Here is a 14629-nt window from a genome sequence, read left to right as displayed (position 1 = left end):
TGTAACTCCATTAATTTCTAATTTAGTCAGGGTAAAATCATCCTGAGGACTGTGCAACAACATAACTGTGAGCAATGAAATGCAATTTAATGAAAGCAATACAGCTCTTATTGGGCATTACCCTAGTAGCTGGAAATACTTAGCAAGGCCAGGACCTTGCTGCATGAATGATGAATTTTATGGTAAATTCAAAGCATGACATAAAAATAGCAACTTTTCTGTAGATACAAGTGGCTAACTTTACAAAGGCATATACAATTGCATTAGCATCACGGAAAGAAGCGAATCAAGTTTCTGAAAAAAGGAGGGTAATGGTACTTTATGTACTATGCACATGAATTAAAGTGACTGTTATTTTTGTCTGCTTAGGAAACACAAGACCCTTGCATTAATAAAAGATGGTCGTGTTATTGGTGGTATCTGCTTCCGGATGTTCCCTTCCCAAGGATTTACAGAGATTGTTTTCTGTGCTGTGACTTCCAATGAGCAAGTCAAGGTAAAAACAATTCTCTACTAACGTTTATTAGTTATATTTGAGTTCCATTCACTACTGCATATGCTCTAATTTTGTTAGTCACATTGAATACATTGCTGAGTTCCTGAACAGAAATATAATTTGTAAGATACAGTGATTCTGAATATACTACACAAATACAAAACAGATGTACAGATTTAGAATTATCAGCATAATAGTAGGATTACTTGTAATAATAAAAAAAAAATTCTTCCTCAACACAACAATATTGGTTAGTAGTCTCCCATTCTTGGATTATTCACACCTCCGTCTTCAGCAATTGCCTCTTGGTGCAATGTAACTTCTCATGATTGACTGAAATGCGTATTGCTTGTGCATGACAGTAATTTGTGTTCAGTCACTTTGTGGCATTACATGACTTCAATCAAAATGGGAGGTATCAAAAAAATAGGTATAATTGTGCATCTCAAAATAAGTATATATGCTATTTTATAAACTCTTGAGTTCATTTCACAAAGTGTTCTCTGAGTGTTAGTGGCTGTGTTGAACAAATTCAAAGCACTATGAATGCAGGAGATCCCTCCTGCTTTCTCGGGGACTACAGGTAGATCTATGACCATTTGATTCAGGATTTTGCCTTTAGATGGTGTTGTAGCTTTGTTTTTCAGTTGAAGCTGTTACAGCTGAGATGTGGGTTAATTCAGAGTTGGTAGCAGAAATTGTGTGCTCTTTTTTGAAGGGAAGAGCTCTGGATGTGGAAGGTTAACACAGTGGGATTGAAAGTCTGTGACAACTGTTAGCACTTGGGTTATATGTGATTTTATTCAACTCTGGTGTTAGAGAGGAACATTATCCTGCACTTAGTGGCCTGTCATAAAAGTGTACAGTGTTTTAGCAAATGCAAATGATAACGGAGAACGTTTAAGTTTTGTTTGTTCTAAGCTTGAGTAATTAATAAAACGTGCTTTCATTCTTCTAAACCAACCAACTGCACTGCACGAGTTAAGCTGCCGAAGGTATGTTGTGATTCTCTAGGAATAACCTTTTGGAATGTAATAGAACAAATAAATCTGACCCCTCAGAGTGCCTCCTGGGTTGCATATGTACACATAATGCACAATTTCTTCTGGGTGCCTTGTTGTGTAAGTTGACTGTTTCTGAAAATTTGTCTTCCCACATTCCTATCTTGAGTAAGGTGACCCCTACCAGTAGGTAAGAGAGAAAAATGACATGTTTACGCATGAGTGAACTGCCTACTCCTGGGAAAAATAAATTTCTATTTTAATTCAGTTTGAGGCTGGAGTAAGAAATATGGGTACTGTTTTCCTTTATATGTGATATTTAAAAGTGAGGTCGTTTTTGAGGTAGTTTCATAAAATAAAATTATTTTAAATTTTACTGTACATGGCTTAGTTTCCTTTTAGGATTGTTAGACTATGGCAAGTGTTTGTGAGAATGAATAAATTCAGGGAAGGTTATAAAAACAGTAGGTCAGCGAAAATGTTTGAGCTAATTGTTTGTGATTGCTGGAATTTATTTGAGACACAAAGTTGGCATATTCTGTCAGAATTAGAATTACTGGAATGAATTGCAATGTTTCAGTTGTAAATATAATGTCTCTCACACGCTGTTCCTTTCAACTCACTGATGAGAAAGGAGGAACTTGGCTAGCTCACGTACTGCTAGCTTGCATTTAAGGAAAAGATTTTTCATTAAAATTGTTGCCTTCTTCAAAGAATTTGAGAACTCAAAGTTGCACTTAGAAAGTCTCTTCTTTATCTTGAGCACTTCTAAGTTCTAAGAAATGCTGTGCTGCTTAACATGTCATCAGTCGTGAAACCACTTCTTGTCTTTGATGCAGCGCATGATGTGTGTCACTTTAACAAGTGAAGGTATGGCTGTAAGAGCTCCCTCAACTTCGAAAGTACTTATTTTTGCACATATGAGGTCTTAATTTTGAGTATGAGGTGTGAATACTAGATGCTCCAAACAATAGCTGGAAGGGACTAATGCACAAATTTCGTACTTCAGTTGGTAGAATATTAAAGAAAATGTGTCACTAAATTTTTTTGTACTGAGCTTCAGCACTTACCTAACTTGCTTTTATCTGGCTGTTTCCATGTTTGTGTCTATTTAATTGTGAATTAAAGGAGAAGTATCTATTTCCTGATTTATTTTTCTGGCTTATGTACATAAGTAAAAATTTCCCCAGTTTTCAAGAACAGTGTACCCCAAACCATTCCATGTATATTTCTGTAAGTGTTCAGTTACTCTCCAAAACTGGAACATATGCAGGAACAACATGTTACCATGGGCTTTCCTGTCTATTTTACATTTCTTCATCTCACAGCAGAAGGAAAAGACTATAGCTTACTTGGGAATATGAATAAATTGAACCTTTTGTTTACTTTGGGGTTGAATGAAAACAGAAATAATTTCTGTGTGCAATCAGAACTCATAGCTTTTTATTTGATTGTGGACTCAGTAATTTTCTGCTGCTTATTATGGTGGTAACTGTTTCACTATTCCCTTTTATGCCCTATGATAAGGTCAGATTATAAATCCTTTGAGGCTGAGGCTGGTTTTGCTACAGGTGCACAGAACACGGTAAACATAGATCTCATCTCAGCACAAATTCCTCTGGGAGAATTAATTTTTGTCTTCCTACTGCTTTGCAATTGTGAAGTGATACAGCTAAGAAAGGATGCCCTGTTATTACGATATATATATCTTTGTTATTGGTGAAATGTGTGACTGCTAGTACTTGATCCCTAACTTAAAAGGAAAAAAATACTGCGTGCACCTTGAATTACAACTTCCAAGACAATGTACCTCACCTAGCTATGCTTTACCCCTATAGAGAGTCAAGTTTTTGATCTCTGTTAGAGAGAAAGTGAATCAGACACTAGAAGCTATGTTATTTTGTGTTCTCCTTTGGGTAAAAAAGATACCCTTACAAGGAATGCTGAAAAGAGTTTGATCTTGAGTATAGCTCACCAAGTTAGTTATCAGAAAAACTGCGATGGGATTTAGAGGTAAGACTGCATTTTGAAAAACAGTCTGCAATAACACTCGGTCTACAGTTTCTAATACGCACAGTTCCCAGGCTTTGTAATGGCTTTTTCCTCATATGTTTCACACAGGGTTATGGGACTCACCTGATGAACCATCTGAAGGAGTACCACATCAAACACAACATCCTCAACTTTCTCACTTACGCAGATGAATATGCTATTGGCTACTTCAAAAAACAGGTAAGTCAATGTAAGATGTTACTTGGTGCAAGAAGTTAACATCTAGCAGTAATGTTAAACAACTAGACATAAAGTAGTTGGATAAAATAGTACAATTTTATGTGTATATTTGTTATCTTCAAATTGTGGTCTGTGTTAATCTTGTGTAATGATATGTACAGTATAGCCTATAATTTGCCAAGTCTAAACACCAGTAGAATATGAGTTGGCTGCTTCTTCGTTCATTCAGTTCCTTCACTGATACTAGAAGTGTAAAGAAGAACCAGACATACCTGTGGCAGACTAGAACTTACCTGATCTGTGCTCGTAGCTCCTCCTGATTTGAAGCACGAGGTTCAAGTTCAGAAAAGACTGCTATGTCTGATCCATCAAATAGATTTGATAGATGAAACAGGTGTCAACTGTCTGGTCAGGTGAGAGAGCAAAAATGGAGTCAGACTGCTCTCAGACACGGACAGCAATAGGACAAGATGCAACAGACACAAGTTGGATCATGGGAAATTGCAACTAGATAGAAGGAATTTATTTTTTTTTCTTTTCTCCCTGTACTAAGGGTGGTGAAGTAATGAAAAATGTTGCCCAGAGAGGTTGTGGAACCTCTGTCGTTGGCAGTCTTCAAGACTGGACGTGGCCTTGAGCAACCAGATCTGATGAGACCTGCTCTGGGCAGGAGCGGGGCTAGAAGACCTCCTTAAGTCCCTTCCAGCCTCAGCTGTTCCATGATTCTGTATATAAACCTGATACAATTACCTCTTCACACATTCAAAATTAATAAAAGCTGGACTTGTGATACTGCTGTCTGTGCAGACAGACCCTTTTCACATCTGAGATGTCCCTTCCCCAATTTGAAGGTGCTCAGTCTCCATTTAAGTCTGAAGCCTTTGATTGTAAGGCAGAGGTCCTGGTTGGGTTCCTGACTTTTACTGAGGTTTCATAGATACTGTAACAAAAGAATAAAATGCAGCCAAAGTGAGAGTCTTATGTTGCTTTTTATTGTCTTGGTTAATTCTTTTGTGGGTTTTTTTTCAATTAACTTTTGAACTATATGAAGACTTTGAACTTTTATTAGGATTCATTATCTTATTTTTTTCACTTGAAAAACGAAAGTTAAAAAAAACCCAACTTTTTTTCTGGCTTTTTAAAAAATTCACTGTCACCTCATGGGCTTCAACAGCAGCTTTCCTTGACTAATGACTACAGGACTGACATCCTTAAATATTATAATAGATTTATTTTTTTTTAAATCCAGTAGATTTGTCCACTATCAAAATCTTTTCCTCCATCTCTTTATCTCCCTTATCTCCCTTCGTTTCCTATACATATAAGCAATTAACTATTCTTGTATTAAGCGACTCCTATGAAAAGGTGTTTTCAACACTATGAACCATGGTCTGTAACTCTTTCTATTGTATTGTCTGTATTTTAACATTATGATGAATTTGATTTTAAGTCATCATATAATTTCAGTTAAAACAAATGTAAAAGGAAAAAAAAAGGCATCATGACAACTTGAGTATTTTTCTTCTTCAGGGTTTCTCCAAAGATATTAAAGTACCAAAAGCAAAGTATGTTGGCTACATCAAGGATTATGAGGGTGCCACATTAATGGGATGTGAATTAAATCCAAAGATCCCCTACACGGAATTTTCTGTCATCATTAAAAAGCAAAAAGAGGTAAAGGCTGAAATGAAACACTGAACACAATAAGCTGTTCACAGGTTTATAAACAGTTCAGTAAGTGCCAGGTTAGCTCTCTTCTTTGCTTTGCTGCTTAAAACATTGGAATGTATGCTTTTATTAGTTAGAATAATTCTTTCATTCAAGTCCCAATGCCATAATTTTGCAGCTGAAGCATTGAATTCTACCGTACTAACTTTATGATAACAGAAGTATTGAAAAATACTGATATTTTGAGGAGTATTTAATAGCTAAATTTTGTCATAGATGATAACTAAACAAAATGTTGTGAGATTGATTTGTTCTGCAGCTTTCAATATTTTTTTTTCTCCCCCCCACAGCAACATAGTGCTCATTAGAGTGACTTTTGAATGGAGTGTTTTTAGTGCATGTCCTGTATTTTACTTGAAAGAAAGAGGGTTATTTTTTTCTGCCAGTGTTTCAATATACAGATCAAGGGTGCGCTCTCTTAAATTCTAGGCTGTACCTCTTTGGAGTTTATGTGGGATGTTCTTTATTTAGTCTATAGTAATACTCTGTATAATAAGGCAGTTTAGTAGCAAAATAATTAAATTTTTTCCAGTTGTGTTTAAATACCTTTTTGGGTTTTTAAAGAAACACACAGTACAAGGATAATTTGTTCTTTCAAGCTTGGTCAAATCTTATGACTGTTTATTTTGTTAAAAGGCTTCTTTACAGAACGATCATTTTCCTTCCAGCAGAACTCTTTGGTCCATGCTCGCAGAACAAAGGACAATATCTGAGTGCTATTTATTTTGCAAGGCTAATTAACTTCACACATTGGGACATTTTTAATAGGTCCATACGACTTAGATCATATTTTTTTCTGTTTCATTTCTGCTTGGTTGGGTTACTCTTTGGATCCCAGTCTGTTGCTGGACACGTCACCTTCCTGTCAGGGTGAGCTGATAGTAGATGTGTCTTTTGTAGCCTGTTACATCTCAGGCATACTTAACTGCAGTAATACAGTTCTAGGCTGAAACCATCAACATGTCACTTCCAAAAACTTGATTTAGTTTTTAAGACTGTGACTTTGGACTGCTTAATAAGCGTATGTTATTTTGCATTCTTCACTGTCTTATTTGGTGGGAGGTCCATTTTGTTCCAAAGCACTGGGAGATGTTCCACTTGGAGATAAAATGCCTTGGTCCTCAGGCATCCCATGCCTACCACTGTTAGAAAGAAAGGTGTTATTATACACTGCTTTATGATTGCTGTTATGTCTCCTCTGAGAAGAAATGCATACACCTTTGGAAGTGCATCTTAGGACTGCTTGTTTTACACTCAAAACAGATTGGGCTTTTTATTCTTTCTGTTTGAAGGAAATTTAGAAATAGCCCTCACTCTGCATCTTTATGAGGAATGCTTACCTGCCTGCTCAAATCAGAAGTGATTAATAGGATTCCTGGACATAAGTAGAATTTAGAATGCTGACGGTATGGATTATGGATTGATATAGTTTGCTGCTGGTATTGGCCCTTACTAGACATCAGACTTTTCTTGTCCTGTCTTTTTAGAAGTGAATCTTTTCATGGGATCTAAGCTTTTATTTAAAGAATTAGAGTATATGCCTATGGCTCCTAGGACCATGTTACCTGACACTGGGTACTGGTCAAAGACCATCAGTTGTGAGTTTGCATTGCCTGATTTGTAGCTCATATACAGTCATTCTGAAAAAGATGAAAAATCTATTTATGCAAAGCTTTGTGACCTGCTGACTTGTGAGTCAGTGTTACTGATTGAGCAGCTTGTTTTAATCAGGAAGAGCCAGTGGTTCCTAAATTATGAGAAGGGTTTAAAGTGGATTTCACAATTAGTTTGAAAGTATCTGGAATCTGGCCATGGTACTGTTGTATACTGTATTTCTCTTAACATTTCTAAACTCTGTTGAAAGACTGATTTTTTTTTTTTCCTCCTTTTTGAGAGAAAATACTATGTGTGGAAGTGTGAAGGTCCTTAAAAATATAAGTATGTTCATCTTTATTATTTCCAAAGAAATTAGTTCTTAAACGGTGGTGATCTGAATGACTGTGCATTTGTTTACTCCTGGTTATGAAGTAAGCCACTTTGAAAATGACATATTCAGGACACACAAAGCTCAGGTAAGCGTCCAAGTGTGTATCAAGAGCACCAAAGAAAATTACTTAGAATTGATGTAATGAGATTGCAGAGCGGAACAGAGTGTACTCCAGAATTGGAAAAGCCTTTTCTGGCGTTTACAAGCAGAGTAGAGTTTCAGTTCCAAATAATGGCATCATTCTAACTTCCTTGAGAGAAAGTTTTTAGTAAGAGCGTCTCTGACTGATACGTAAGCAACTCCTATGTCTCCTGTGGAGACTTTGAAGTGAACAGGTATTTCTTAAATTTTGGAATATGAACACGTACATGCATTGAAATATGTGTATTTAATACATGCCATGAAATTTCTGAACAGCTGTGCTAAAGGAGTTCAGGAGCACCAGCTGTTAGAATTAGAGCCAGTTCCCAAACCTGCTTCCAAGAAATTTCCTTCCCTACCTCTGCTGCCATCTTCCCAGGAGCTGTGCAGCTAGTGATCAATACGGCAAGCAATGGCTCCTTTTCTTCCAAATCTGTGCCTAAAGAGGCAGCTGAGAGACTTGGTAGCCTCATCTACAGAATCAGTGTTCGGCCCTGTATTGGATCTATAAGGACCACAACATCAGGATGTGAGAGTGTTTCTGGTCATCACAATTTTGCGTTAGTCCTCTGGGTTACTTTTGAGTAAATCAGCTCTTTTTTTTTGTTTTCTCTGCTGCTTTATTACAGATCATTAAAAAGCTCATAGAAAGGAAGCAAGCTCAGATACGAAAAGTTTATCCCGGCCTTTCTTGCTTCAAAGATGGAGTACGGCAGATTCCTATAGAAAGCATTCCTGGAATTAGTATGTATCAACCTCTTTTAATGTAGAACAGAAGCAGAACAGCCCAAGAAAGACCTGAGACTAGAAATACAAATGTAGTCACTAATTTATTTTTGGTTAAAATAAAATTGTTTTGGTCTGTTGATTTGATTTTTATGATGATTGTGTTTCCAATACAATTGCTGTCTTTGAGATTTACCTGAGGCATCCCAGGCTGATGCTTTTCTGTGCACATGCGGGCAATTTTATTTATATTTGATCTCTCTTTGATTTGTATCACAATGTAGTCAGCAATTTCCCTCTGGCACCACGGCTATGCACCACACTCCTGTACCAGGATGAATTCTGTGCTAAACATGGACTGACTTGGAACAGGACAAAACAGAATTACAACATTTAAGTGTCATCTTTAGGGGGATTTTTTTCTTTTTCAACTGTGCTTTTCTGCAATTTGTTCTCTGTCCCTAGGGAATCAAATTGGATAACTTTGACATCATTTTTCTTTACAGAGGTTGTGGTAAAATATGTATTGAATTATTTTTTATAAATGTGTTTTCATGTAGGAATATTTTAGAGTCTTTTCAGCAGTTTGGAGGAAGAGCTGTGTAGGAAATTAAATGGGGCTGTAGGCTAGATGGTTGTGTTATTTATTAGGGGAAGCTTTTATTAAAACAAAGTCATTGTACTGCAGCAGTGCTGAAAGGGATTATCTTTTTAGAGTTGCAATAACTCAGTTAATGTTTCGACCTGCTGTAGTTCCCACGTAATCTCTCATGTTGTTGGTGTACAGGAGAGACTGGCTGGAAACCAAGCGGAAAAGACAGAGGGTAAGTGCTCCACAAAGAAAAATTATGAAATAGTTTGGAGATTCCTTTGAGAGGAGTCTTTAAACAATGTCATTTATCTAGTCTTTTCTTCTGTCCATTGGAAAACCGATAATTTGCAAGGGGGATGAGTTCCAAAGTGTGGTTTTGCTGCTTGTTTATTGTGTTGGGTTTTTTTGTTATTTTGATTTGGTTTTTTGCGGGGGTGGGGATAGAGTGTGGTAGGGAGGGTGGGACTGGGGTAGGGTGAGTGTTTTGGTTTGTTTTTAAATTTTATTTCTTCCATAAAATGCTTAAAATTTGGGGGTTGCTTCAAGATTCAAGCTAATCATTTTGTATTCCTGTTTTGTCTCAAGTAAGGAGCCCAAGGATCCAGATCAACTTTACAGCACATTAAAAACAATCCTGCAGCAGGTGAAGGTGAGTGCTAGTTGTAATTTACCTTCTGTAAAGATTTTAAATTATTTCCAATGTAGAGTTTCCATATTAGATACCTTACTTTTTTCTTTACCAAAGAGCCATCAAAGCGCTTGGCCCTTCATGGAACCTGTGAAGAGAACAGAAGCTCCTGGATATTATGAAGTTATAAGGTTTCCCATGGGTAATGCCATTAATGTTTTTTAAGTATAGAGTATAAAAAGTCTTTATATCTGAAGACATAGCAGATAAATTGTAATCTGATTGTTTTATGTTGAAAGATATACATTACTTGCAGCTGAATAGCTTGCAGCTCTGAAGTGCCAAGAGTATGAAGCTGTCACTTTAAATTTATTACTGCTTTGTGAAGCATCTGTAGTGTGTACATGAGAAATCTTAGTATGCCCTAGAGACCCCTAGCAAGCTCTTAAACAGTGCAGTCAGCTAGAAACTGTCGGGACTGAGCTGGTTTATGTGAGTTGTACAAATATGTTCTTGTGTGTGGTAACTGGTCATTGCAGATCCTACTGGTATGTTAAAAATCTCAAGGCAAACTTTCAGGAACACCTGAGCATTTGAATTGCTTTGCAAAACAGATTTAAGATCTCTAAATCAGATAGAGAAAATATTTCCAAAAGTACCAGGGCTTACTAATTAAGTCTTAACAGTTTGCTTCAATTTAAGTTTAGAAAAATGCTTCATGCAGCTGATTCTAAGAATAATTTTTATGGCTTTTATCTTCGTATTTTAGGACTACCAAAGTTGTCAGAGGGGTGGTTTTTTTGTGGTTGTTGGGTTTTTGGTTTTAGGGGTTTTTTTTGTTTGTTGTTTTGTTTTGGTTTTTTTTTTTCTAAATTGTACAGCTATGCAGGATTACTTGCAAAAGGAAGTACACAAATGGTAATAATATTTTTGTTTGCTTTTGACTGCTGGGCCATATAATTTCGATGATAATTCAGTGCTGTTCTAAACAGATGCTTCTATTGATTTGTATTGCAGCAGCTTTAAAACTGAATCTTGCTACTACTTCATCGTTTATGCAGTACTCACCTCCATATTTCTGACTACAGTTTCTGTACCTTTTAATGTTATTAGAGAATGAAATACACTTTCATTGCAGGCTACTAACAATGAATTTCTGAGAGAAGGAAAGTGTGTGTTTATGTTGTGTTGTATAGACTCTTAGCCTGTGTGTAACAGTTTGGCTTAATGATTTTTATATTCAGTTTATCATTTTGAAATAGCAAATATATGCGTACTTTATAAAACAGCAGCCGGCTTCCTGAATGCCTGACACAAATGTATTTTCTAGCAATGAAGAAAAAGGATGTTGAATACCTTCCCTTGGCAGAGTTTTCTTTCTCTGCTTTTCTGAGTAGAGGTTAGATTTAGATGGGTATTTAATCTGAACACATCTTTCACCCAAAGAGTGGTGCTGAATGGAGTTAAATCCAGTTGGTGACTGGTCACAAGTGGTGTTCCCCAGAGCTTAGTGCTGGGGCCCATTCTCTTTAATACCTTTATCAACAAAGCCAAGTGCCGGGTCCTGCACTTGGGTCACAACAGCCCCATGCAATGCTACAGGCTTGGGGAGGAGTGGCTGGAAAGCTGTCTGGAGGACAACGACCTGGGGTGTTGATCTACAGCCAGCTGAACATGAGCCAGCAGTGTGCCCAGGTGGCCAAGAAGGTCAACAGCATCCTGGCCTGTATTAGGAATAGTGTAACCAGCAGGAGCAGGGGAGTGATGGGTGCCCTGTACTTGCCACTGGTGAGGCCACACCTCGAGTACTGTGTTTGGTTTTGGGCCCCTCACTACAAGAAAGATGTTGAAGTGCTGGAGTGGGTGCAGAGAAGGACCAAGAAGCTGGTAAAGGGTCTGGAACATAGGACTTACGAGGAGCATCTGGGGGAACTGGGGTTGTTTAGCCTAGAGAGAGAGAGGCTGAGGGGGGAGACCTTATCACCCTCCACAACTACCTGAAAAGAGATTGTAGTGAGGTGGGGGTTGGTCTCCTCTTCCTAGTAACAGGTGATAGAACAAGAAGAAATGGCCTAAAGTTGTGCCAAGGGAGGTCTAGGTTAAGCATTAGAAGAAACTACTTCAGTGAGAGAGTGATTAAATACTGGAATAGGCTTCCCAGGAAGGTGGTGATCACCATCCCTGAATGTGTTCAAGACACATCAGCATGGTACTGAGGGAGATGGTTTAGCTCCAGATTTGATAGAGTTAGGTTGTGGTTGGACTTGATGATGGTCTTAAAAGTCTTTTCTAACCAAATGATTCTATGATTCAGTGGTTACGAAAAACTTCCTCAGTTGGCAAACCCAAAGTTAGGAGTGTTGTCTGTTCTTTTCTTGGTCAAATGTATTACACTGGAGGTGAGGGCAGGAGCTCCCATTTTAGGATAAAGTTGAGGTCATTGGTTTAGTTTTCCTTTGGTTTTTTATCAGCTAAGGAACCCAGCCCAACAATTAAACCGTGTTTTGATTCATTATCAACTTCTGCTTTCTTTCTGCTCTCACTGCCAGCAAAAATCACTCAGACATAATTTCAGTTAAAAAGAAACAGCATTGTCTTATCCTGTGCTATCACACACAAGATACATTTCTCTTTACATTTGCATACAGACTAAATTGTACAATATTTGAGAGGTATGGATGTAGGTTTTTTGACTGCCTCCAAAGGTCAGTTCTCATGTATAAATGCTTCCCTCTCCTGCCCCGCCTCTGTTTCTAGTGCTTTTTCAGCTGTTTATTTTCAAGAAGTATTGTTTGGGTTTTTACCTTTTTGTCTGTAGTATAAAAGCTGTATGGCTGAGTGATAGATGGAGCCAAACTTTCACTGAAGTTAGGGGAGAGCAGTTTATCTGACCAGCCAGGCAGTGTTGGCTTTAGGGTGAGCTGAACAGCCTTCTCAGCTGGATAATATAATTAGACCACGGGTAGCTGCTTTAGGTGTAGGCACCTAAATTTCAGACTTAATGGAAGCTGAATGAGCTTGTGTGTTTGAGAAATACTGTTCAACACTAGTCAATGGCAAGTTATTGATCAGTGGAAGAGGTATTTGAGAGTAGCCATCAAACTTTTCTTAAATAATCCCCTCTTGTTAGTTTGACAGGGTTTCTCTCTATTTTACTGAAGTCAAATATCCTCTAAAAACAAACAAACCAAAACAAAACCCAAAACCTCCCCCTGAAAACCCCCAAACATCAAAACTAAAACAAAAATAGCCACAAGTGTACTTTTAAATTTAAAGGTTTAAGGTGTAATTCCTTTGCCAGGAAGGTCTTTGGTCTCTACTTTCCTTGCAATACGTGCTGGCAGTAAGTTGTCTTTATTTCAGATGCTTCTGTTATTGCTTCACAAAGGTGCTGCTGCTGAAGCCTGGCTCAAGCATTGCTAAAAAAATATTTGTTAGAGCATCTGAGGTGAGAAAAGCCACGGCATCCAGCACACCTCCCACTGCCTCTATTCCTGTACTCACTCCTTGAACACTTGTAATGTAGATGAAATTTTTAAATGCCTGATAAGAATTCCTGGGAATGTGACTGTCTGAGAACACTGAGATGATTTACTTATTTTATGGATGACTGGTTTTAGTATAAAGGAAAGCATTTCTTAAAGAATGTTCTGTAAGCAAAGGTTTTGTATGATGCATTAAAAGCAGGAGAGATCTGTTCTCATATGACTTTTAAAAAGGGATACATATTTTTAAACTTTCAAGATGTAATTAAGTTTATGTAGTATAGAACACATTTAATCTTTTTCAAAGCTGCAAGTAATGTTTGCAGTATAGACAGACATCTTGAGTCTGAGGTTAACATACACGTTTTGTGATGTTTAAATTCTTTGCATGTCACCTAATGCTGACTGAAAATTCAAGAGAAGTATGAGAACACAAAAGAATGATGCTTTCATCTTTTAAGGAAGAAAAAAGTAAACTCTACAGAAAATAATTCTTACTGTGCAATATTGCTTAGTTCCAGGGGCTCAATTGTTGTTGAAGCTAAAAAAGGGACTGAGCCTTAGATGAAGGAAATTAGGAATTGCAAATCCTAGCATTGTCAGTTCATGTTAAATGGCAAATCAGTCCAAAGGGGTATTGCATACAAAAAGTATTTGAATCAAACACTGCTAATCTATTTTTCTCCTGTACAGATCTCAAAACAATGAGTGAGCGACTCAAGAATAGGTACTACGTGTCTAAGAAATTATTCATGGCAGACTTGCAGCGAGTCTTTACAAATTGCAGAGAGTACAACCCCCCCGAGAGTGAATACTACAAATGTGCCAATATACTGGAGAAATTCTTCTACACAAAAATTAAAGAAGCCGGATTAATTGACAAGTGACACTGTCTCTTTTACAACCAAACAGTGTGCCTGCTTTACGGGCAGGGGAAGCCATTAGATATCTGAGTTGTGGGACTTTAAGGTTTCAAGAAACTTCTGTTAAATACTTAGCACTTTTAAAAACCCTTTTAGTTTTGCAAATGTGTATTATACTGAAGTTAGAAAAATTATTTTATTAAAATGCTTTATAATATATTTAATTCCGGAAAATTTCTTTTGTGTGCCCATTACCGTATGTTCATAAGTTTATCAGCTACAGCCTCAGAAACCCCACAGAACATGTGGGAAATTGCACATGTTTGGGAATATGAAGAAAATTCCCAGGCAACAGATCTTATAGCTTACCTAATGCAGTACCTATTTGATAAAGTTTTATTATTTTTCTTTTCAGTAAAAAAAGAGAACAGTAAGGGAAAACAACAGTTGGGGGCGTTCTGAAACACTTGTTTCTATGTAGAGTCTTTTTATAAGATATTATTTTTTAAAAGAAACAGCTGGTTGAGAAGCTGTAAGAGAAGAGCAGCCAGTTCTGAAAAGGAGCTGCCTGTAATCTTTGATAGATGCAAGTTTTTCTATTCATTTTGGGTTTTGATAAATATTTTACCTTCAAATTGAAATCTCATAACCACTATTTAAAAAAACCAAAAACCTGGCTAGATGTGTAATGTCATAGTGACTTGGCTTATGCAGGACATAAGTACCCAAAATAACTTCAGAGAATCCAAT

At 37.2% G+C, this 14629-nt stretch overlaps 1 protein-coding gene across 1 annotated transcript in view; it reads left to right on the top strand.

Annotated features, from left to right (window-relative positions):
• Positions 1 to 14288, top strand: part of KAT2B (K(lysine) acetyltransferase 2B) — a gene marked incomplete at its 5' end in the record, with an annotated part of 33948 nt that extends 19660 nt beyond the window's left edge. The window contains 8 exons of the mRNA XM_010192379.1: positions 370 to 496; positions 3619 to 3729; positions 5260 to 5403; positions 8215 to 8329; positions 9099 to 9135; positions 9489 to 9552; positions 9649 to 9733; positions 13710 to 14288. Coding sequence (XP_010190681.1) covers positions 370 to 496; positions 3619 to 3729; positions 5260 to 5403; positions 8215 to 8329; positions 9099 to 9135; positions 9489 to 9552; positions 9649 to 9733; positions 13710 to 13903 — 877 coding nt within the window. The remainder of the gene's footprint in view (positions 1 to 369; positions 497 to 3618; positions 3730 to 5259; positions 5404 to 8214; positions 8330 to 9098; positions 9136 to 9488; positions 9553 to 9648; positions 9734 to 13709) is intronic.
• Between the last annotated feature and the right edge of the window lie 341 nt (positions 14289 to 14629).

The sequence above is a fragment of the Mesitornis unicolor genome, unplaced genomic scaffold (genome assembly GCF_000695765.1).
Source record: "Mesitornis unicolor isolate BGI_N332 unplaced genomic scaffold, ASM69576v1 scaffold15959, whole genome shotgun sequence".
In the NCBI taxonomy this organism is placed as follows: domain Eukaryota; kingdom Metazoa; phylum Chordata; class Aves; order Mesitornithiformes; family Mesitornithidae; genus Mesitornis; species Mesitornis unicolor.
The sequence above is the reverse complement of the archived record's forward strand: the minus strand, read 5'-3'. Positions and strand labels throughout refer to the sequence as shown.